The 26222-nt window shown below is 36.2% G+C and overlaps 1 protein-coding gene across 1 annotated transcript; it reads left to right on the top strand.

The window, feature by feature from the left end:
* LOC106095249 (ninjurin-A-like) lies at positions 1–20479 on the top strand. The gene is made up of 3 exons (XM_059367617.1): positions 1–54; positions 10883–11074; positions 20186–20479. The coding sequence occupies exons 1-3, from the start codon at positions 1–3 to the stop codon at positions 20348–20350; spliced, it is 411 nt and encodes a 136-aa protein (XP_059223600.1). The 3' UTR covers positions 20351–20479.
* Positions 20480–26222: the final 5743 nt, after the last annotated feature.

Genomic DNA, 26222 nt, shown 5'->3' with positions numbered 1-26222 from the left:
ATGGAACTAAGTTTATCAACTGGTTTAGGTCGTAAATCTAAACCCAAACAAGAGGTAGGTTTAACCCAATTAAATAAAGTTGAATATTCGTAGTTAAATTAAGACAAGTAAAAAGCATTATGTTCGGCCCGGCAGAACCTTGGATTCCTACCATCTCCGGTTTGACTTGATCTTTTCAATTTTTATACCCTCCACCATAAGATGGGGGGTATACTAATTTCGTCATTCTGTTTGTAACTACTCGAAATATTCGTCTGAGACCCCATAAAGTATATATATTCTTGATCGTCGTGACATTTTATGTCGATCTAGCCATGTCCGTCCGTCTGTCCGTCCGTCCGTCCGTCCGTCTGTCTGTCGAAAGCACGCTAACTTCCGAAGGAGTAAAGCTAGCCGCTTGAAATTTTGCATAAATACTTCTTATTAGTGTAGGTCGGTTGGTATTGTAAATGGGCCATATCGGTAAATGTTTTGATATAGCTGCCATATAAACCGATCTTGGGTCTTGACTTCTTGAGCCTCTAGAGTGCGCAATTCTTATCCGATTGGAATGAAATTTTGCACGACGTGTTTTGTTATGATATCCAACAACTGTGCCAAGTATAGTTCAAATCGGTCCATAACCTGATATAGCTGCCATATAAACCGATCTTGGGTCTTAACTTCTTGAGCCTCTAGCTTGCGCAATTCTTATCCGATCAGAATGAAATTTTGCACGACGTGTTTTGTTATGATATCCAACAACTGTGCCAAGTATGGTTCAAATCGGTCTATAACCTGATATAGCTGCCATATAAACCGATCTTGGGTCTTGACTTCTTGAGCCTCTAGAGTGCGCAATTCTTATCCGATTGGAATGAAATTTTGCACGATGTGTTTTGTTATTATATCCAACAACTGTGCCAAGTATGGTTCAATTTGGCCCATAACCTGATATAGCTGCCATATAAACAGATCTTGGGTCTTGACTTTTTGAGCCTCTGCAGTGCGCAATTCTTATCCGATTGGAATGGAATTTCGCACGACGTGTTTTGTTATGATACCCAACAACTGTACCAAGTATGGTTTAAATCGGTCCATAACCTGATATAGCTGCCATATAAACCGATCTTGGGTCTTGACTTCTTGAGCCTCTAGAGGGCACAATTCTTATCCGATTTGAATGAATTTTTGCACGAAGTATTTCGTTATGATATCTAACAACTGTGCCAAGTATTTTTGAAATCGGTTCATAACCTGATATAGCTGTCATATAAACAGATCTAGGGATTTGACTTCTTGAGCTTCTAGAGGGCGCAATTCCTATCCGATTTGGCTGAAATTTTGCATGACGTATTTTATTTTAACTTTCAACAACTGTGTCAAATAAGGTTCAAATCTGATATAGCTGCCATATAAACCGATCTGGGATCTCTACTTCTTGACCCCTAAAGGTCGCAATTATTATCCGATATGCCTGAAATTTTGTACGACGGATCCTCTCATGACCATCAACAAACGTGTTTATTATGGTCTGAATCGTCCCATATAAATCGTTCTCTCTATTTTACTTCGTAAGCCCCAATGGGCGCAATTTTTATACGAATTGGCTGAAATTTTACACAGGTCTCCAACATATAATTTAATTGTGGTCCGAACCGGACCATATCTTGATATCGTTTTAATAGCAGAGCAACTCTTTTCTTATATCCTTTTTTGCCTAAGAAGAGATGCGGGGAAAAGAACTCGACAAATGCGATCCATGGTGGAGGGTATATAAGATTCGGCCCGGCCGAACTTAGCACGCTTTTACTTGTTTTTTTTTAATTTGTAACTCCCATAACTTTTGACTGATGAATCGGACCTTTGTATATATTGAGGCAAAAGTATAGTACGTTTTATCATATTTCCAAATCAATAAAAATTGTTTTAAACAAATTAATATCGGTTGAGAAATGACTTCGCAAGTAACAAAATAAGGGATCAGCCAGAGGGAAAATTTCAAAAAAATTTAGAATATCTTTTAAACTGTAAAAGATGTACCTGAAGGGATTTCCGAACCCTTTCGAAAAGAAAACTAGAAAATCAGACCACAAATTCGCTTTCAACAGTTCAAAAAAAATTGTATAGGACCGAGGTGAGCAACTATGGAGTCCTACCAATGGGTCCCCGAACCATTAAGGGCTTTGAAATTTTGCCCATAATCTACTTAACACATCAGCTAAAACCATTTATAAATTGCGTTTAAAAATGGCAATCTTATGTAAACTAATTTTTAATCAGTTCACTGCATTACTTAGAGTGTTTTATATGCTGAAGAATTGGTTGTATAAGTATTGTTTCTGGAAGTATCCTTACGTTCCATTGTTTATAATTGTAAATTGTGATTTCAAATAGAAGTTTCGTTTATAAAGCTCCATTAACACTATACCACCTCACGCATTCCGTGATCGCCCGGAATTTCACCAGCAGGACCGTGTTATGGATTGGCAGTCGAAAACAGATCTCAGTCCCTGGCACGTCCATACGAGTAATATGAACTTCCAGAATCTCAGTACTCCTATCCTCTATTCATTCTCCCATCGCCTTAAGTCTCATAGCCGCAGTGACTGCCTAGCACTTAATCTGTATGTCTATGGGCCGAATATCTAAAATACTCTTGAGTGCCCTTGTGGGCGTGGTCCACATCGACCATCCAATGCTAAGACAATATGCTCTCTGGAGCTGTTGTATTATCCTATTATCCAAATACTGAGCCATCTGTAAGCATTGGTCTAATCACGCTTCTGTAGAGCCAGTGAACTATCCTCGGATTCATGCCCTATTTAGAGTCTACGGTCCATCTAGTTAGTGCTCAACATCTGTCAGTCTTCTCAGTACGCCCCTGAATGCGACACTTCCAGTTTAATATACTGTCCAAGATCACTCCCCATTATTTGACCTTGTCGGTTTTCGAAATCGTTCTGTTGCCAGTCAGCATCCGTAATTGGTTATTCATCTGTAATGATGAAACTTCGATCAACCTCATTGCTCTAAGATTCTGGTGACTCCGTGAGTCCCGTTGCACAGTGGAAAAAAAGCGGAAAAGAACTAGTAAAAATAAGCCATTTGAGAACTAATAGAGATAGAGCTAACTATTTGAAATTTGATGGTTAAAGCTCAGGTGTTATCGAGATCATGTGCAAAATTTCAAGGCTCTAAGTGATCCGGGCCCCTCTTGGCCGGCCCGTTAAGTTGGTCACCTCGGCATTTCAAAAATTGTTCGGGCTGTCAAATCTTTATTTGTGGTCCAATTTTAAAAATTCTCCTTTGCTAAATAGTGCTCAAAAATCATTTTTATTTGTTGATATTTTGTCTGAGATTGACTTCTTATTTTGCAATTTACGAAGGCGTTTGTGGTTCTATTTCATTTTTATGATTCATTTAGATTCGCTACAAAATTTGCAACGATTTCGCCGCAAAAGTTGTCCACATCTGATTGTTCAGTTAAAAGTAATACAGTTTGGAAATCTCAAAATGTGAAAAGTATATTTGTGGCATTTTTCGGTCAAAAAAGTATTTTCATTGACTAGTCTATTGAAATACCTTAATTTTTATACCCACCGCCATAGGGTGAGGGTATGCTAATCTAGTCATTCCGTGTGTAACACTTCGAAATATTCGTCTATGAACTCATAAATTATATAGATTCTTGATCGTCTCGGCGTTCTGAGTCGATCTAGCCATGTCCGTCGGTCGGTCCGTCTGTCGAAATCACGATAGAGGTCGAAAGCGTTAAACTAGCCGCTTGAAAATTTGCACAGATACTTAATAATAATGTAGGTTGTTGGGGATTGCAAATAGGCCGTATAGGTTCAGATAGATTCAGTTTAGATATAGCTCCTATATAAACCGATCTCCCGATTTGACTACTTGAGCCCCTGGAAGCTACAATTTTTTGTCCGATTAAGCTGAAATTTTGCATGTAGTATTTTTTTTACTTCCAACAACTTTGCCAAGTACGGGTCAAATCGGCCTATAACCGAGCTATATATATACCGATCCCCCGATTTAAGCCCTTACATGTCACAATATATGTCCGATTTGGCTAAATTTTGCATGTAGCCTTTTGTTATGACTTCCAACAACTCTGCAGAAAGAAGTCAAGTCGGGAGATCGGTTTATAGGGGAGCTATATCAGGTTATAGACCGATTTGAACCGTAATTGGACTATAACCTGATAAAGCTCCCATATAAACCGATCTCCCGATTTGACTTCTTGAGCCCTTACAAGCCTCAATTATTGTCCGATTAGGCTGACATCTGCTTGCGATGTTTTGTTACGACTTCCAAAAGCTGTCTTTAATCTGATATAGCTCCCATATAAACTGGTCTCTCGATCACCCTTGTTCGGTTCCTAGAAGCTTTAATTTTTTGCTGGTTTGACAAAAGTTTGGTATATAGAATAAAATTGTGCCCTACAACTTAATTTTTGTTTGTATACATTTTTAGCAGAATCCATGATGGTGGGTTCCCAAGATTCGGCTCGGCCGAACTTAGCACCCTTTTACTTGTTTCTTTTTTATTTGTAAAGAGGACATAATGTAGATGCCTTTTAAATGAAATTTGGACTTAAACGGGTGCTTTATGTATTTCAAAATAGATAATTTCTTAAAAAACTGGAAAACCCCATCGAGTTCTCAAAGACCAGATCCCCCATTTGGGTTTAATTTTTTTTACTCCACATGTCCCCTGAGCCCATGCAAAACATTTTTGCAGCTAACAATATTTCTAGCCTCCACAGCAAATTTACTAAAAAGTTCCGATATGGAATCTTGCTTTGCCCAAAATGGGTATTTGGGGATTTTTGTTAAAAAAAATTAAGACAGGTTTTTTTTTGGTTTTTTAAAGACACTTTTATCTGCAAAATTCAAAAAGAATTATAAAGATACTAGCATATGCCCGGCCGCTTCGCTGCTCCCGATGATACACCCATTATCAAGGTGAAACTGTATCGCAATTTTAAAAGCTTTAGCCTTACCGTAAAGAAAGTAGCATTTTGAAAGTTTTATTGCATAAATGCAAGATTTAAAAAAAACTCTAGTCGGCCGATATATACTATCAAAGTGTAACTGGCAGTATTAAATGGTACCAATTTTGGTACCAAAATGAACGAATTGTGAATAGATCATGTAGCCACACATCATATATCTCGTACGTAAGTTTTTATATGGCAAAGAACCTCACAAATGTATCCAGCATTAGTAAGGGGATAACCACCGCTAAAATTTTTTCTGATGTTCACGCCGGGGTTTGAACCCAGGCGTTCGGCGTCATAGACGGACATGCTAACCTCTTCGCTACGGTGGTCTCTTAGTTGTACGTATGCCACATTTCAGTTCTCTATCTCCATCCCTAAAGAAGGTAACAAATTTACCAATTTTGGTATCAAATTGTACGAATTTTGAATAGATCATTTAGTCACCCATCATATATTTCATAGCTGTAAAGAAAGTACCAAATGGTTCCAATTGCGGTACTAAACGTACGCTTCCTTCCGTTACCAACATTTTTATCCATTTTTTCTTTTCACCCTCATCCTTTGCACCAGATGTCTTTTAAGTCAAATTTCAAAATTCTACCTCTATCCATCCGTCCCGTACAAAGTTCTTCTATTTCATACCTTTTTTGTACGTAAATGTACAAATTTCTAAAATTTCTTATCGTCCTCCAATTAAGGTTGCCATAGTGTACCTAAGTTTCAAAATTCAGAGTTCTGTTTCAATTTACAAAGAAAGTACCAAATAGTACCAATAGTGGTACTAAATGTACTATTTTTCCAACTTCCTGTACGATTTTCCAAAATTTTTTTTGGAGGTGCTCTTAATTTAAGCCCAAGAACATTATTCTAGCCCTCTAAGTTCGCGTTAGGCAAATATGTACCATTTCGTCCTTTTTGGTACTTTTTAGTACCTAAACGTACGAATAACACCAAGTCCAGCTCTATCCCATACCTATGACCCAAGACCAACATTCGTGTACAATTTCATGGTTCTAGCTTTAGCCGTTTGGGCTGGGCGATGATAAGTCAGTCAGCAATCGGTCAGTCACGCAACTTCAATATATATAGATCTCTATTCGTATTTATTCTTCGAATTTCTTTTTATTCTGTATCAGAAAATTCCAGTTTTTCCCGTATTTGTTATTATACCCTCCACCATAAGATGGGGGGTATACTAATTTCGTCATTCTGTTTGTAACTACTCGAAATATTCGTCTGAGACCCCATAAAGTATATATATTCTTGATCGTCGCCACATTTTATGTCGATCTAGCCATGTCCGTCCGTCTGTCCGTCCGTCCGTCCGTCCGTCCGTCCGTCTGTCTGTCGAAAGCACGCTAACTTCCGAAGGAGTAAAGATAGCCGCTTGAAATTTTGCACAAATACTTCTTATTAGTGTAGGTCGGTTGGTATTGTAAATGGGCCATATCGGTCCATGTTTTGATATAGCTGCCATATAAACCGATCTTGGGTCTTGACTTCTTGAGCCTCTAGAGTGCGCAATTCTTATCCGATTGAAATGAAATTTTGCACCACGTGTTTTGTTATTATATCCAACAACTGTGCCAAGTATGGTTCAAATCCGTCTATAACCGGATATAGTTGCCATATAAACCGATCTTGGGTCTTGACTTCTTGAGCCTCTAGAGGGCGCAATTCTTATCCGATTGGAATGGAATTTTGCACGACGTGTTTCGTTATGATACCCAACAACTGTGCCAAATATGGTTCAAATCGGTCTATAACCTGATATAGCTGCCATATAAACCGATCTTGGGTCTTGACTTCTTGAGCCTCTAGAGGGCACAATTCTTATCCGATTTGAATGAATTTTTGCATGAAGTATTTCGTTATGATATCCAACAACTGTGCCAAGTATGGTTGAAATCGGTTCATAACCTGATATAGCTGTCATATAAACAGATCTGGGGATTTGACTTCTTGAACTTCTAGAGGGCGCATTTCCTATCCGATTTGGCTGAAATTTTGCATGACGTATTTTATTTTTACTTTCAACAACTGTGTCAAATAAGGTTCAAATCGGTTCATAACCTAATATAGCTGCCATATAAACCGATCTGGGATCTTGACTTCTTGACCCCTAGAGGTCGCAATTATTATCCCATATGCCTGAAATTTGTACGACGGATCCTCTCATGACCATCAACAAACGTGTTTATTATGGTCTGAATCGGTCTATAACCCGATACAGATCCCATATAAATCGTTCTCTCTATTTTACTTCGTGAGCCCCAATGGGCGCAATTCTTATACGAATTGGCTGAAATTTTACACAGGTCTCCAACATATAATTTAATTGTGGTCCGAACCGGACCATATCTTGATATCGTTTTAATAGCAGAGCAATTTTTTTCTTATATCCTTTTTTGTCTAAAAAGAGAGGCCGGGAAAAGAACTCGACAAATGCGATCCATGGTGGAGGGTATATAAGATTCGGCCCGGCCGAACTTAGCACGCTTTTACTTGTTTTTATACATGCTACATTTTCCACATTCGTGCCTCCGATATTCATTCCAAAAACAGAGGAAAAATTGCATTTTTCTGAAAACGAAAATTCGTGTGGGTAGAGTTATTTCTATCCATTCTCAAATGCCATATTATACCCTCCACCATAAGATGGGGGGTATACTAATTTCGTCATTCTGATTGTAACTACTCGAAATATTCGTCTGAGACCCCATAAAGTATATATATTCTTGATCGTCGTGACATTTTATGTCGATCTAGCCATGTCCGTCCGTCTGTCTGTCGAAAGCACGCTAACTTCCGAAGGAGTAAAGCTAGCCGCTTGAAATTTTGCACAAATACTTCTTATTAGTGTAGGTCGGTTGGTATTGTAAATGGGCCATATCGGTCCATGTTTTGATATAGCTGCCATATAAACCGATCTTGGGTCTTGACTTCTTGAGCCTCTAGAGTGCGCAATTCTTATCCGATTGGAATGAAATTTTGCACGACGTGTTTTGTTATTCTATCCAACAACTGTGTCAAGTATGGCTCAAATCGGTCCATAACCTGATATAGCTGCCATATAAACCGATCTTGGGTCTTGACTTCTTGAGCCTCTAGAGTGTGCAATTCTTATCCGATTGGAATGGAATTTCGCACGACGTGTTTTGTTATGATACCCAACAACTGTGCCAAGTATGGTTTAAATCGGTTCATAACCTGATATAGCTGCCATATAAACCGATCTTGGCTCTTGACTTCTTGAGCCTCTAGAGGGCACAATTCTTATCCGATTTGAATGAATTTTTGCACGAAGTATTTCGTCATGATGTCCAACAACTGTGCCAAGTATGGTTGAAATCGGTCCATAACCTGATATAGCTGTCATGTAAACAGATCTGGGGATTTGACTTCTTGAGCTTCTAGAGGGCGCAATTATTATCCGATATGTCTGAAATTTTGTGCGACGGATCCTCTCATGACCATCAACAAACGTGTTTATTATGGTCTGAATCGGTCTATAGCCCGATACAGATCCCATGTAAATCGTTCTCTCTATTTTATGTCGAGAGCCCCAATGGGCGCAATTCTTATACGAATTGGCTGAAATTTTACACAGGTCTCCAACATATAATTTAATTGTGGTCCGAACCGGACCATATCTTGATATCGTTTTAATAGCAGAGCAACTCTTTTCTTATATCCTTTTTAGCCTAAGAAGAGATGTCGGGAAAAGAACTCGACAAATGCGATCCATGGTGGAGGGTATATAAGATTCGGCCCGGCCGAACTTAGCACGCTTTTACTTGTTTTTTACTAGTTTGTTTTTCTATTTTTCCCCACTGTGCAAAGTATCCTATGGAAAATGTCTGAGAAGTCTCAACATGTCCTCCGTTCTCTTTTGAGATAAACTTTTTCATCTTGGCGGCGTCATTAACACTTTCGATCTGTTTGCAGAAAAGCTTCCAGGGGGCACGTTTTGCCGCTCTGGGCATCTTTCTGTATTCCTTGAGCCGTGTTTGATACTTATCCTAGTAAGCATCCACTATTTTAAGATGTGCTCTGTTGTAAAGTCTGCTGGCCTATTTCCCTATGTTCCCAATCAATGTTCATAGATTTAAATTTTAAATTCTTGCAGATTCACCACTTCTAAAAATATGTCTTTACTTTTAGATGGATATAGAGGCAGTTTCAGAACCGGATGCACAAGGTAAACACACAAATAATTATAAACAATATCAACACAAATGTATTGATTGACTTACGGAAGAAGATATGCATTACATCATTAATAAGTCAGAAAATATATTTGGAAAAAAATTAACAGGTAGGGTTGGAACTCTGTTCGTCTTTTCACATATGAAGGCAAGAGCAAAACAGAGTAACATTCAGTCGAATCCGCTTAATTGAGCAACTTTTCTTTGAAAAATCAATCAACTGCAAAAAATCACTTGAACTCATTGATTTTAAGGGCTTTTTAACAGATTTCACTCCGCTTAATTGAAAAATCGCTATTTTGAAATACAAATTGATGTCAAAACGTCATAATTCAAATATATCAACTCCGCTTAATTAAAAACATTATTTTGGTCAACGTTACGAAATGCTCTTATTTCTAACTTGTTTCACAGCATCTATTCCTCATAATTTTTATAATTCCAGATCTTTTAATTACAAATCCTCTAACTTACTGAAGTTCTGCTTATTCTACAAACTTCGGTTAATTGAAAACGATTTCAATTATCCGAAATTCGCATAATTGAAAACATCGAATAATCGAAACAAATTTCTTGTATTTTTATACCCTCCACCATAGGATGGAGGTATTCTAATTTCGTCATTCTGTTTGTAACACCTCGAAATATGCGCCTAAGACCCCATAATGTATATATATTCTTGAACGTCATGTCATTTTAAGTCGATCTAGTCCGTCGATCCGTCCGTCCGTCTGTCGAAAGCACGCTAAATTTCGAAGGAGTAAAGCTAGCCGCTTGAAATTTTGCACAAATATTTTTGATTAGTGTAGGTCGGTTGGTATTGTAAATGGACCAAATCGGTCCATGTTTTGATATAGCTGCCATATAAACCGATCTTGGGTCTTGACTTCTTGAGCCTCTAGAGGGCGCAATTCTCGTCCAACAACTCGACAAATGCGATCAATGGTAGATGGTATACAAGATTCGGTCCGGCCGAATTTAGCACGCTCTTATTTGTTCTGTTATCAATTAAGTGAATTTGACTGTACTTAAAATACAGATTAAATATACATACATAGTTTAGGATAGGTTCGTCATGCAGCCGGTAAAGAGGCCCTAATTGCCTAAAGGTCCCCAAATGAAGGTTTATATCGACTACTTCATCTATCAGATGGGCTTTCTAAATTTTAAAGGATTTGACAAACAAGCATTTTTCTGGAAAAGTTTTCTAATAAATTTGTATATGTTAGGCCTATTGTTGATCGTGTAAAATAAAATAAAAGTTATCAACTTCGACTAACAACTATGGATTCTTCATACAACCAATAAATATTAAGGATTAAACATGTATACCTTTGCACTTAACTCCTTGACTTTTGCAGATAATCTCATTGCAGCCGCTCCACGAGAAAAACATGAATCCAAAACTTCACCTTGGGGTTGTTTTTATTGTTCAGCCGATGGTATGTATTAAAAAAGAGTAATAAATTTTGTTTTTGTAATGGCTTAAATTTTATGGTGTGACAGGTCTGTCTCAGTTAGTATTTAACTAAGCTTACAAGATGGTAGAATCATATTATATGATTTTATCATTTATACATTTTAACATTTATTAATATTTAATATTTATTTAACTTTACGCAACAATATAGTAAAAGTAAGCGAGGATGCTATTAAGGCATTGAAGACCGGATAGAACAAAAAGGATAACGAGTCGAAAACAGCATTTCACACATATCAACAGAGAAAAACATTTGGCCAAGGAATGATGGACTTGGCATTGCTAACGGCCAATGTGAATCAATTACGTGCCATACTGGATGCTAAGATGAAACATCCCTACTATCATGTGAACCTGGTATTTATTGGTATAAGCATTTTCTTTCAAGTAAGTTGTCAGTGGGTAGAAGTAATGAAGGCTCGCACTAGGTTATCAAAACTATTTTAGTTATATCAAAAATTGTCGCAATTCAATTTATACGTGCCTCTGCTCATAAAAAGGCTAGTTGCGAGCTACGTACACTAGGGTGATGACTTTTTGATTTTTTTTCTGTATCATGAATGAATGAACTTTTGCCGATTAATGACTAAAATGGTTTTTATTTCATTTAAATATTGAAAAAGTCACACAAAAATCACTAAGAAGTTATATTTTTGTGAACAAATTTAATTTTATTTTTCTTACCAAATCATATAAATCAAAAACCCAAAAAAGTGTCATGGCTTATAACTTTCGCGAAAAGCCACATTACCAATGAACAAAATGAGACATTGATCATAGAAATCGATGAGCGGTTACATTGTGGCACGCAGTTCGGACTCGTCTGTAAAAAGGAGACCCCGGGTTCGAATCCTGGTAAGACCAACAGCAAAAAAAAAATTTTTGCAGCTGTGGTTTTTCCTCCTAATGCTGTCAACATTTGTGAGGTATTATGCTATGTAAAAACCTCTCTTCAAAGAGGTGTCGCATTGCGGCAAGCCGTTCGGACTTGGCAATAAAAAGGAGGCCCCTTATCATTGAGATTAAAAACTTGAATCGGACTGCACTCATTGGTATTTTAGAAGTTAGCCCCTGTTGCTTAGTGAAATGTTCATGGGCAAAATTTGCATTTGCAATCCCATACGTCATGATCGAGAAAATGTGTATTTAAAAAAATTTTGGCGAAAAAATTTCTAAGTTTATATAAAGAGCTAAAGACACTTTCATCCCATGTTTGCTTGGACAGCTAATTCGGCACACTTATGGTTTTATGTATTAAGTTAAAAGGGGTATGATTAAATTAATTCTTCGGGTTGTTCTTATGGGTCTTAGGTCTGAGTTAACTTTAATAACTAGCTGAGTTAACTTTCATGTAAGTACTACTATTCAACTTGGGTGAAGGCTTGTATCTAACTATTTAGCGAATCTGGGAGATATTTAGCCAAAATTCTTGTACATGTTGGAAGAGGAACAGGAGTCGAATTTCAACTTTTTCTCCTTCCCAAAGCTTCCGAGAGTTTTTAAATTGGTTTGAATACGGCGATCTGAATATCGGATCTGAATAAATCTGTTTTTATTACAAAAACAAATGTATAACGACCGTGGAGGCAAGTTTTGGAGCATAATAAGAAATGAAGTTGGCATGTTTGAAACCAGAAATACTTTCATTGTTTTGGGACGACAGCTTTGAGCATTTCACCGTTGCATCTCTATGAGAATGGTGATCCATTCTTTGAGTGTTATTACTTTTAGGAACCACAAAATACCATGAAAAAGCACCTCATATGTTAGATTTAACTTATCATAAATAAAAGCTCATCCAAATATGATACAGTGATATGATGTTGTAAAAAAGTCCTCATCCTAATGTACACATGATTTTTTTTTGTGATTTTCTGCTTTTTGTAAATGGAAAACAAGTGAAACAGTTTAAGTTTACTATCGCATACACATGTTTGCCGATATACGCCACATTGAATACTCATGTTCAAATCGAATTGCCAAATCATAGGTGTTACGAAATTTATGGCATTTCTTTTTCCACTGGGCTATAACCGTAAACATACTTCGTCATTCCGTTTATAACTCCTCAAAGGCCTCATAAAGTAAGTATATATATATATATATATATATATATATATATATATATATATATATATATATATATATATATATATATATATATATATATATATATATATATATATATATATATATATATATATATATATATATATATATATATTTATATATATATTCTTCATCGTCATGACATAGTAAGTCGATCCGTTCGTCCGCCTATCTATGTAGGTCGGTTGGGATTGTAAATAGGCCAATCGGTACATGTTAAGTGTGGTCAGAATTGTTTCATAACCCTCGCTTTACTGCATGAGTCTCTAAGGGCGCAATTCTTATGCTATTTGGCTGAAACTTTGCACGATTATTTCTCTCTGATGACCACCAATATGGTCCGAATCGGTCCGTAACTTAATATAGCTCCCATATCATTATCTGAATTCTTGAAGGCTGTTGAATGATTACAACAGACGGATGAAAAGACACACATACTGACGGACAGACACGCGGTATTCGTTAAATCATCTTAGAATTTTACGACGATCAAGAATTTATATACTTTGTAGGCTCGGAAATGGCTATTCGATGTGTTGCAATAGCAATGACAAAATGAATGTACGCCCTATCCTATGGTGGTGGGTATATAAATGATGCATATTTCCAAAAAAATGTCCGCAACCCTGGCAGGCAAGAACTTGAATTGGATAAATCAATCGACTATAGGTCCAAGCCAATTATGGAGAATTTTTGAGCTTCCTGGTTTCATCTTTTGTAAGACTTGTTGACTTTACATACCGTCATGTTATAATCATCAAAAATGTTTGGGGTCTCTATGTCAAACTTCCAAAAACAATTGTCAAAAAGCTCTTTAATCAAAATTGAAGGCTATTTTATGTGAGAGCTTGGCATGTTCGTCTATGACACTGAACGCCTGGGTTCGAATCGCGGCGAGAACATCATAAAAAAATTTTCAGCTGCGATTTCCCCCTTTTAATGCTGGCGACATTTGTGAGATAATATGCTATTCATAGAAACTATGTAAAATAAAAAAATTCTCCCCAAAGATGTGTCGCACCGCGATACACCGTCCGGACTCGGCGATAAAACGGCTAAGGTCCCTTATCAATGACTTAAATCTCGAATCGGACAGCACTTATTGATATGTGAGTAGTTTGGCTCTGTTCCTCAATGGTATGTTCATGGGCAAATTTGGCAATTTGGCTGAAATTTTGCACGGAGTGTTTTGGTTTTTTTGGGAAATTTTGCATGATGTGTTTTGGTTTGACCGTCAACTAATGCGCCAAGTATGGTCTAGATCGGTTCACAACCTCATATAGCTCCAATTTTGCAAAACGACTTCTTGTATAAACTTTAACATATGTGTTAAATATATGGCCTGTATCGGTACATATTCTGATATAGCTCCCATATAAACGGATCTCCCAGACAGACGCCGGTCCAGATCGAACCATATTTGGATAAAGAATGTTCATGATTGTTTTTTTTTTTTAATGAAGCTGTTGTACAGACCGATCTCCAGATTAAAGATCAAAAGCTTGGGCCCAAATTATACTTTTTATACCCGATATAAACGTTATTTGAAACTTGCCGATATGGATGAGATCGGATATAGCTATATATATGTACATGTGCAGATCGATTTGTCGAATAAACTTCTTGCATATATAAATAGTGCTTTGCTATCCGATTTCGCCCCTGCCGAACATAACGTGTCTTTGCTTGTTTTATCTGTACTTAAAATTATTCCCCTCAAAAGTCTTTCATCCCAAATGTTGATGTCAAATCCGTACTCTTCTCTCAAAAGAGATTTATTTAAATCTTTATTGTTTAATCGTCCCATTACTCCGTTTGAGAGGAATTTTTGAGTGCCCTCCAATTTGAATACCACTTTCGTACTTTTTGCAATTTGGCTCAGGTCTTTAATCAAAATGTCCCTTAGTAATAATAATCGAAAATTATATACAATAGAAAAATAAAATCCAGAGTAAATACACCACACCAACCATGATTTGACGCATTTCGATGCTCGCCCTAACAGGCAAAAAAGAGTAGAAATAAAACAAGTAAAAGCGTGCTAAGTTCGGCCGGGCCGAATCTAATATACCCTCCACCATGGATCGCATTTGTCGAGTTCTTCTCCCGGCTTCATCGCGGCAAAAAAGGATATAAGAAAAGATTTGATCTGCTATTAGAGCGATATCAAGATATGGTCCGGTTTGGACCACAATTAATTTACATGTTGGAGACCAGTGTAAAATGTCAGCCAATTCGAATAAGAATTGCGCCCTTTGGGGGCTCAAGAAGTTAAATAGAGAGATCGATTTATATGGGAACTGCATCGGGCTATAGACCGATTCAGATCATAATAAACACGTATGTTCATGGTCATGAGAGGATCCGTCGTACAAAATTTCAGGCAAATCGGATAATAATTGCGACCTCTAGAAGCTCGTGAAGTCAAGATCCCAGATCGGTTTATATGGCAGCTATATCAGGTTATGAACCGATTTGAACCTTATTTGATACAGTTGTTGAAAGTAAGAGTAAAATACTTCATGAACATTTTCAGCCAAATCGGATAGGAATTGCGCCCTCTAGAAGCTCAAGAAGTCAAGTCCCCAGATCTGTTTATATGACAGCTATATCAGGTTATGGACCGATTTGAACCATACTTGGCACAGTTGTTGGATATCATAACAAAACACGTACTGCAAAAATGCATTCAAACCAGATAAGAAATGCGCACTCTAGAGGCTCAAGAAGTCAAGACCCAAGATCGGTTTATATGACAGCTATATCAAAACATAGACCGATATGGCCCATTTACAATACCAATCGACCTACACTAATAAGAAGTATTTGTGCAAAATTTCAAGCGGCTAGCTTTAGCTAGCTCCTTCGAAAGTTAGCGTGCTTTCGACAGACAGACGGACGGACATGGCTAGATCGACATAAAATGTTGCGACGATCATGAATATATATACTTTATGGGGTCTCAGACGTATATTTCGAGTAGTTACAAACAGAATGACGAAATTAGTATACCCCCCATCTTATGGTGGAGGGTATAACAAGTAAAAAGGCATTAAGTTCGGCCGGGCCGAACTTTGGATACTCACCATCTCGGGTATATATGTAAAAAACCTGTCATAATCTGGTCAACAATGCATAATATATGCGCCCATGGACATCAGAACGTACATTGAGTGGTCTAATAAGTAAAAGTCATTGTTCAATTTTGTAAAACAAAATATTGGTCTTTTTGGTAGGTATATCCAATATAGTCCGATCTGAAGCATATATGACACGCATGTCGAAAAGTCTAACATAAATTACTGTGTCAAATTTCAGCGAAATCAGATTATACATGCGCCTTTACGCGCCCAAAACCTTAAATCGAGAGATCGTTCTAATGGCCGCTATATCCAAATCTGGAGCAATCTGGTCCAAATTACAGAAAGATTTCGCACAAATGACTGTCCCAAATTTTGGCATAACCGGACAATAATGCGTTTTTCATGGGCCCAAAACCTTAAATCGAGAGATCGGTCTATATGGCAGCTATATCCAAATCTAGACCGATCTGGGCCAAATTGAAAAATAATATTAGAGGGCCTAACGCAACTCACTGTCCCAAATTTCGGCGAAATCTGAAAAAAAATTCGCCTTTTGTGGGATCAAGACCTTAAATCTAGAAATCGGTCTATATGGCAGCTATATCCAAATCTGCACCTATCTGAGCCAAATTGCAAAAAGATGTCGAGGGGTCCAACGCAACTCACTGTCCCATATTTCAGCGATATCGGACAATAAATCCGCCTTTTATGGGCCCAAAACTTTAAATCGAGAATTCGGTCTATATGGCAGCTATATCCAAATCTGGACCGTTCTGTGCCAAATTGAAGGAGGATATCGAAGAGTTCAACACAGCTTACTGTCCCAAATTTTGGCAAAATCGGACAATAAATGCGCCTTTTATGGGCCCAAGACCTTAAATCGATAGATCGGTCTATATGGGGGCTATATCAAGATATAGTCCGATATAGCCTATCTCGAACTTAACTTGTGTATGGACAAAAAAGAATCTGTGCAAAGTTTCAGCTCAATATCTCCATTTTTAAAGACTGTAGCGTGATTTCAACAGGTAGACGGACGGACATGGCAAGATCGTGTAGATTTTTACGACGATCAAGAATATATATTCTTTATAGGGTCGACAATATTTCGATGTGTTGCAAACGGAATGTCAAAATGAATTTAACGCCATCCTTCGGCGGTGGGTATAAAAATTCGACTAAGCCAGGGCGTGATTTGAACCCACGTCATTCAGGCAAGAATGAACGGTTGCCGTCGTCTTAGCGTTCGCAGCCATCAACAGAACTTCCAAACGATGCACAAAACCATGTGTATACGCTGGAAACAATTGTAGGTATATGGAATAGAAATCCACACTACAATAAAACTCACATGCATTGGACAAATGACACAGCTAGTAGGACATAGTGTCGAGCTTAGTTAATATTGTATGCATTTCATAGAAAGCCAATTTCTTCGAAATAAGTATAACCTACCAATGCATGATCTTTGAAGCTCACATACCTTAAGATTTCTGATGATGACATCCCTCTTACCAAGGGGTCGAAACGTGTCAAATCATCGTTGGTAAGGTGTATCTCCTGTAACTTTAATTTTTCCACTGTACAAAAAATTTCTATTTTTAAGCTCATCTCGAAAGAGATGATGCTTATGATGATGATGACGATGATGATGATGATCATCGTCCTAACGGGCAAACACAATTAGAAATGTCAAAATTAGTTTGGTTTGGTTGAAAAGAGGGTGCCTATGTTATTCCGCACCATGCCACTATGGAAAATTTTTTGAGAAATCGGATAAAAAGTGCGCCTCTTATGGGGTCAAGACCTTAAATCGGTCAACATACAGTGGCGAGCACATGTGCATACATAATTGTCAAATACAATTTTGCAGCACACTATACTTCATAAAAGTAAACCATATGCTACGATTTTTTGTATTTAGTATATTTATAAGCACACTTCTTAAAAAGAAATCCAATCTCTTCAAAACAACAACATAAGTTTTAACAACAACGTAGAATATTGAAAAAGTCAATGTATCTACTTTTGCACGTTTTAATTTTTCTAATCTGGTAACACTGGAAAATGAGTCGAAAGCATGTGGATTATTAACCGTTATTTTAGTTGTGCGATTAAAAAACATAATTTTTGCCAAGGTTAAACACAGACTTGTACAGACAGTTGAGTTTTTAATCGTGAAAAATGAGAAAAATATCGGTTGCCACGGAAAATCAATTTGTCGAAATGACAAAAAATGGTGAGTCAGCGCGCGAAATAGCAAGAAATTTAGGAATTTGCCACCGGGCAGTGCTTCAAGTGCTAAAAAGACGAAATGTAAATGCGCCGGATGTAAAAATGTCGCGTCCAAGTTTACTCACGGAGAGAGATGCAAGAGCCATGGAATGTTTATTGACTAATAAACAGGCAAAAACACCAAAGCAGGCTGCCGCCGCAATAAACAAAAAATTGGCCTGACATCGGCTATTAAGCAAAAAACCAGCATTATCTGATAAAAATGTAAAGGCTCGTCTTAAATTTAGCAAGGAGCATAAAAATTTGAGCGTGGAAGACTGGAAACGAGTAATATGGTCCGATAAAACAAAAATAAATTGTTTTCAGATGGTAAAGAATATTACTGGCACCGTCCATATGAGACCTTAAAAAAACACCAGGTCAAAGAAACAATAAAACATGGAGGGGGTAGCCTTATGGTTTGGGGCTGTTTTACTTGGTGGCATCTCGGACCACTGGTAAAAAAGACGTTATAATGAAAAAAGAGGATTATCTCCGTATTTTAGAGAACAATATACCCGATTTTATAGATCAATGTGCGTATCCAGAGGAAGAAATCATATTCCAACAGAATGGAGACCCGAAGCATACGGCTAAGATAGTCAAAGATTGGCTTTCAACCCAAAAGTTTAAAACGATGAAATAGCCAGCTCAAAGCCCCGATCTAAACCCAATCTAAAATTTGTGGGCTTTGCTAAAGAAAGGGCTAGCATTATATGACAATCCCCCGCAAGATATTAAGGAACTATGGTCCCGGGTTCAAACAGAGTGGGCGAATATTCCGAAACGCCATATTGAGAACTTGGTTGAAAACATGCCAAAAAGAGTAAGAAGCGTTATTAAAGCCAAAGGACTGTGGACAAAATACTAACAACCCTTCACAAACCATAGATATTCAAAACGTGCAAAAGTGGATACATTGAGTTTTTCATTATTTTACAGGATTATTAAAATATATGTTGTTATATTGAAGAAATTTGTTTTGTTTTTTTTTTTATTTTTAAGCTAATAAATAAACTACAATAAATAAAAAAATTCGTAGCATTTGATTAATTTTTGTGGAGTATTCAGCGATTTAAAATTGTATTTCACAATTATGTATCCACATGTGCTCGCCACTGTATATTCAAGTCTTTAACATACACGGTATGAATGAAGACACGCCTAACAGAATTTGTTGTGTACAATTTCAGCGAAATCGAATAATGCGCCTCTTATGGGCTTAAGACATTAAATGGGGAGATTGGTCTATATGACAACTATATGCAAATATAGACCGATCTGAGCCATATATCGAAGAGGCTAATACAGCTCACCGTGCCAAATTTAGGTCAAATCCGCCCGTTCTCCCGATTTAATATCTTAGTCGACTTCACTAAAATTAGGCACAATGAGTTGTTTAAAGTCCCTCAACGATCGTATCGAATATGGCCTAGTTCGGACTATATTTGAATATAGCTGCCATAATACTAATCTCCCGATTTAATTTCTTGAGCCCATAAAAGGTGCATTCATTAACCGATTTTGAAATTTGACAAAGTAAGCTGTGTTAGGCTTTTCTAAATTGCGCATTTATTAACCGATTTCGCTGAATTTAGGTACAATGAGTTGAGTTAGACCCCTAGACATTCTGAATATGGCGTTGATCGGACTATATTTTTTGATATAGGTTTAATCAAATTTTTATCTATTTTTATTTATTTATTTATTTTTTTTTTTTTTGATTAAATTTTTTGTCACTTTTTGTAAATGTTTCATAAAATATTTTTATGAATTGTAGTAGTATTTTGTCAATATTAAGTTTTGATAAAATTTTTTGTTAATGTGTAGCAATGTTATGATTTTTAATATAATTTTCTAGTTCTATTATAATTTAATAATTGGGCCGTGCGGCAAAAATTAACAAATTGGGCAAATTGATAAACATTTTTATCGAAATTTTTTTGATGTTTTTTTTTGTGTATAGACCAATCTTCCATTTTGTGGTCTAGGACAGTGTTATATTTTGTTTTATCATATGTTTTATTTGCAGGTAATTGTGGGCATCAGTCTTATTCTTAATAGTCGTGTCAACGTTAGCGAAGAAACGGATGTGTCAAACGCTTCGAGGGTTAGTAACATCACATTTGCCTGTACTTTTGTGATCACTATTGCCAATATTTTCCTATCGGTGTTTTACGAAGCGGACAACAAATGAAAATATCCATATAACACACTATATATTTTTTTTTTTGTTTTTTGCAATTTAGTAAACATGTGTATTAAAAATTTATAATAAATTGTTGGCGACAATAGCTATAAAAGAACTCATTCACAAACTTAATAACAGCTTTTCTTAGTTCAATAAATTATACTATTTTTTTGTCTTTATAAATAAAACAAGTCAAAGTGTGCTTTGTTCGGCCGGGCCGAATCTTACACAGAAAAAAAACTCTTAGAAAAAACCAACTACCAAATTTGTATGTGAAACTTTAAATTCTCAACGAATTTCAGCATTGAATCAAAGACATTAATTGTTAAAGTATGTAAGTAAGTCTCTATAAGGGACTTGACAGACAAAATTATTGAAATTTTGTTGACTTTCGACAAATCTTTTTGCTGAGGTAGTTGTTAAAATAGGGGTACTACCATGTAGAGCACAAAACTCCTATGCCATTCATTACTTGCAAACCAAGGAACGAGTCCCCCGCTCGGCCAAAAAAAAAAAATTTTTTTTCATTAAACTTATTTTAGAATATTCGGAATAAAAAAATATGAATTTCGTATTCAGAAAAAATGGTTTCACTTTTTTTATACCCTCTACCATAAGATGGGGGGTATACTAATTTCGTCATTCTGATTGTAACTACTCGAAATATTCGTCTGAGACATTATAAAGTATATATATTCTTGATCGTCGTGAAATTTTATGTCGATCTAGCCATGTCCGTCCGTCTGTCCGTCCGTCCGTCTGTCTGTCGAAAGCACGCTAACTTCCGAAGGAGTAAAGCTAGCCGCTTGAAATTTTGCACAAATACTTCTTATTAGCGTAGGTCGGTTGGTATTGTAAATGGGCCATATCGGTCCATGTTTTGATATAGCTGCCATATAAACCGATCTTGGGTCTTGACTTCTTGAGCCTCTAGAGTACGCAATTCTTATCCGATTGGGATGAAATTTTGCACGACGTGTTTTGTTATTATATCCAACAACTGTGCCAAGTATGGTTCAAATAGGTCCATAACCTGATATAGCTGCCATATAAACCGATCTTGGGTCTTGACTTCTTGAGCCTCTAGAGTGCGCAATTCTTTTCCGATTGGAATGAAATTTTGCACGACGTGTTTCGTTATTATATCCAACAATTTTGCCAAGTATGGTTCAAATCGGTCCATAACCCGATATACCTGCCATATAAACCGATCTTGGGTCTTGACTTCTTGAGCCTCTAGAGTGCGCAATTCTTATCCGATTTGAATGAAATTTTGCACGACGTGTTTTGCTACGATATCCAATAACTGTGCCAAGTATGGTTCACATCGGTCCATAACCTGATATAGCTGCCATATAAACCGATCTTGGGTCTTGACTTCTTGAGCCTCTAGAGTGCGCAATTCTTATCCGATTAGAATGAAATTTTGCACCACGTGCTTTGTTATGATATCCAATAACTGTGCCAAGTATGGGTCAAATCGGTGCATACCCTGATGTAGCTGCCATATAAACCGATCTTGGGTCTTGACTTCTTGGGCCTCTAGAGAGCGCAATTCTTATCCGATTTGCCTGAAATTTTGTACGACGGATCCTCTTATGACCATTAACATACGTGTTTATTATGGTCTGAATCGGTCTATAGCCCGATACAGCTCCCATATAAATCGATCTCTCTATTTTACTTTTTGAGCCCCCAAAGGGCGCAATTCTTATTCGAATTGGCTGACATTTTACACAGGTCTCCAACATATAATTTAATTGTGGTATAAACCGGATCATATCTTTATATCGCTCTAATAGTAGAGCAAATCTTTTCTTATATCATTTTTTGCCTAAGACGAGATGCCGGGAAAAGAACTGACAAATGCGCTCCATGGTGGAGGGTATATAAGATTCAGCCCGGCCGAACTTAGCACGCTTTTACTTGTTTTTAATTTAATTAATTGAGACACTTATTACTGTGCAGCGGTACTTATCGATTTATTTCATCATAAAGAAGATTATGTCGGTAGGCTGGAGGATACGTGCAAGACTATCAAGACTATGAGATCATGAGTTCAATACTCTGCGGCACCAAAATTATTAAAATTTGTTTTTAAGAGTAATAGTAAAGAGTGACGGAGGAAAACCCGAGAGCAGAAGTAAAACGAACGAGACAAAGTAGTGCGAGCGGAACAAAGAAAACCAAAACACCACCACTTGAAGCAAAGCACATGCGTTGGCTGGATAAATATTTTTTTGCCTTGCTTATGGATATATTGTTGTTATTGTTATATGTTAGTTTGCAATGAGTGCCTTTCAAACTCTAGGTCGTTGAAATTCAAAATAAGTTGTTGCAAGAAAATGGCGGAAACAATTTGCCATGCTATTAAAGCTATATCAGGTTATGGTCCTATACGAGTTATAAAAATCGGATAAGAATTGGGCCCTTCAGGGGCCCAATATATATATATATATATATATATATATATATATATATATATATATATATATATATATATATATATATATATATATATATATATATATATATATATATATATATATATATATATATATATATATATATATATATATATATATATATATATATATATATATATATATATATATATATATATATATATATATATATATATATATATATATATATATATATATATATATATATATATATATATATATATATATATATATATATATATATATATATATATATATATATATATATATTGTTATCCTTGTTTTTCCAATAGTTTCATTTCAATTATTGTTCTCTTAAATTTAAACTATTGCTTTACTTCAATTGGTTATGACAGAACATATGTTCCACAAGCCGAACATAGAATAGCGTCCCAAGCGCCTCGATCTTCCACGCTCATTCTTACTTCTCTGGCATCAAGTTTCAAGGTGTCTCCCACCACTTGATCTTTCCGTGTAACTATGCAATCGTCGTCATACAGTTCGTGGTTCATACGTACAACGCCTATTTTCGTCATTAACGCAAACTGGTTCATAAATTTTACGAAGAATCTTTTATCAAAAAACTCCAACGCCTCATCTGCTTTCACAAGTACCCATGCTTCAGAACCATATAACAATAAAGGTAGTATGAGTGTTTTGTTTACTGTGATTTTCGTCTGTCGAGAGGTGGCCTTGTTTCTAGACTGCTTACTTAATCCGAAGTAGCATCTGTTTGCCAGTAATATTCTTTGCTTTATCTCAAAACTAGTGTCATTCGTTTCGGTTACTTTCTCCATTTTATTTACCTGATCGGTTGTACAAAGCGTTTTGGGAGTTGAAACCATCCATTCCGTCTAATCTCCATTTACTGACAGACCCATTTCCACTGACTCTCTTTCGATTCTTTCAAAGGCCGCAGTTACTACTTCCGGTGACCGATCTATAATATAGGTGTCGTCGGCATATGCGAGTAGCATGTGTCCTCTTGTGAGTAGCGTGCCACATCTATTCACATTTGCATCTTGTATAATCTCCTCCAGTAGGATATTAAAGAAATCACACGATAGGCTGTCTCGTTGTTTGAAACCTCGTTTGGTATTAAATGGTTCGGAGAGATTCTTTCCAGATAGGGCCCAGTTAACTCATTAACTTTAGCATTTAATCTTTCACACAGTACGCTCGAAAGTATCTTGAATGCGATGGAGAGGAGACTTATTTCTCTGTGGTTGGCACTTTTCGTCTTGTCTTTTTTCTTGTGTGCGGGTGTGCGTTCTTCTAGCCAGATTGCGCAGGCAAGCTGATGCATACGCCTTATCAGCGTGTCGCCTCCCGTCTTAATACGATGAAACATTCTGTACCATCATCGGGGATTGGTTCTGCGGTATCCTCTTCGCCACCATAGTCGGACACTAGCTAGTTGGGTAACAAATTTCTTTCCATGTCCCCAGCACGCTATCTATCTCAGTTACCAGATTTCCTTCTTTGAACTATATATAGTAATATTTCTTTACCACTAAATATTGAAAAACTCCTTGAATTATATCCTATCCTTATATTACCTATTTCCCTCTTTGAACTTACTTTGAACTTATATTTAAGGAAATTGAAATTTTCGAAAACAAACTCATGGTGACAAAAACTACACATTTGCTTGGCCAATCTACCTAAATGTTTTGCTAATAAAGTACGCATTAATCAAAATTAAACGTTATTTTGTATAAATAAATTCATAACGTTTTGCAAAAAAATATCAAATCAATGGCTTTCTTGCAGTGAAACCTTAAAAATATTTAATGGTTTCAATGTTACCCTGTAACACAAAGCAAACCAAAAATTTCGCTCAGATATGCCAATGCATTTCTTATGGCAACGAAAATTTCACTTGAGGTTCATACCGCCCAAAATTCCTTTATTTACCAAATGGATATAAATAAAAACATTGAACTTGAAAATCACAGAATTCCAAACAAACATATTTTACGAAAGGCAAACGATGATGTTTGTCTTCATCAAAGAGTGTTTTTTTAAATAGTTAAAAACCAATCTTCAAAAAAAAATTTATTCACAAAAAAAAACAATAATTAATTTAGAATAATTGTGTTATCAAAAGACCCGATGACCGAACAAAAAAGAATTTTGCAACAACAAAAATATAACAAATGTATAAACGGGGGTGGGTTACACACAAACACATATGGACAGACCGCCAACATGAAAATATCAAAACACATATAAAAATCAATTTTGTTAAAACTTAGTAAAAAAAATAGCACATAATCACAAAGACAAACATTATTTAGCAGCTCTCAGCATTCTTCCTTTGGTTGTAGCACATTTTTAATTTTTTGATATGCCAACCAATGCAGATTAAAACGAAATATCCAAACAAAATAATAACAAAGTTGCAAAGTTACAACTACAAGAAGACTCATACAAAACATAAAGCAAAAACAACAACAGGGTGACCCGTGACAAATAATTTTGATTAACTAAAATTTTTAATGTGCAAAAAATTGACCCAAATCAATTAATAGTTGTAGTAAATCAATAAAGAAGTGTGTGAATGACCCGAAAACCTTGAAAGTGATTCGCACAGTGAGACAAATGCTGAAAAAGCGAAAATTTAAGAATTTTTCCAAAAATTTTATTAAAAGGGTTTTTGTACAAATTACAGCAAAAATAATATAAAAATTGAAAATTTGAACGATGTATAGTCCAACCAAATATTTTTGTTTTTTTTTTCAACTTTCACTCGAAACAACGGCAATAACGGCAATTTTCCAAGCTACAGAGTTTTAGAAAAAGAAAGAAAAAATAAAACAACAAAAATCAAAAAGATATTAATAAGACGCTGCAAAAGGAGCGGAAACACAGCAGCACATTAACACCCACATACACACACATCTTACACAAACAGTTTCAAAGTAAGTACTAAATCAATGTTGTATTATAAGCTGTGTTCGGGAACTCAACGATGTGCAAATTTGCACAAATTTTTACTGGAAGTTGTTCGCGTACTTTATTTGTCAGCAGAAGAGAGAGTAAATTTTGACAGTTAGAAAATAGAGAACCTGCAAATTTCTACTGAGATTTTTTTTGCCAGCATAAATTTGCAACTTTGAACTGATGTTTTGTAAAGGTCAGCTGTTTTATGACAATCAGCCGTTGCGTGAAAATACAAAAGCTAACGGCAAAATAGATCAAAAAGCCAGAGGTAAGTAAAAAATACGAATATTGTTTATTGGCAATTATTACATTTGTTTCATTTTTGTTTACTTTTAATGAAGATTTATGGCAGTAACTAGTGTTGAGTTACAGAAAACTCGACAAATGAAGTTGTAAGATAAGTGCAAAATTTGCGGAATTATTTGGAAAATCTTGAAAAATTAAAACATTGTATCCAGCAATGAGCA

Source organism: Stomoxys calcitrans, chromosome 1, assembly GCF_963082655.1.
Source record: "Stomoxys calcitrans chromosome 1, idStoCalc2.1, whole genome shotgun sequence".
NCBI classification, from domain to species: Eukaryota; Metazoa; Arthropoda; class Insecta; order Diptera; family Muscidae; genus Stomoxys; species Stomoxys calcitrans.
The sequence above is the reverse complement of the archived record's forward strand: the minus strand, read 5'-3'. Positions and strand labels throughout refer to the sequence as shown.

What these genes read in the sequence shown, in the direction of transcription:
- LOC106095249 (XM_059367617.1), top strand. Translation starts at nt 1, where the DNA reads ATGGAACTAAGTTTATCAACTGGTTTAGGTCGTAAATCTAAACCCAAA. An exon ending in AATCTAAACCCAAACAAGAG is followed by an intron (nt 55 to 10,882) that starts GTAGGTTTAACC and finishes AAGACCGGATAG; the next exon opens with AACAAAAAGGATAACGAGTC. An exon ending in GTATAAGCATTTTCTTTCAA is followed by an intron (nt 11,075 to 20,185) that starts GTAAGTTGTCAG and finishes TTTTATTTGCAG; the next exon opens with GTAATTGTGGGCATCAGTCT.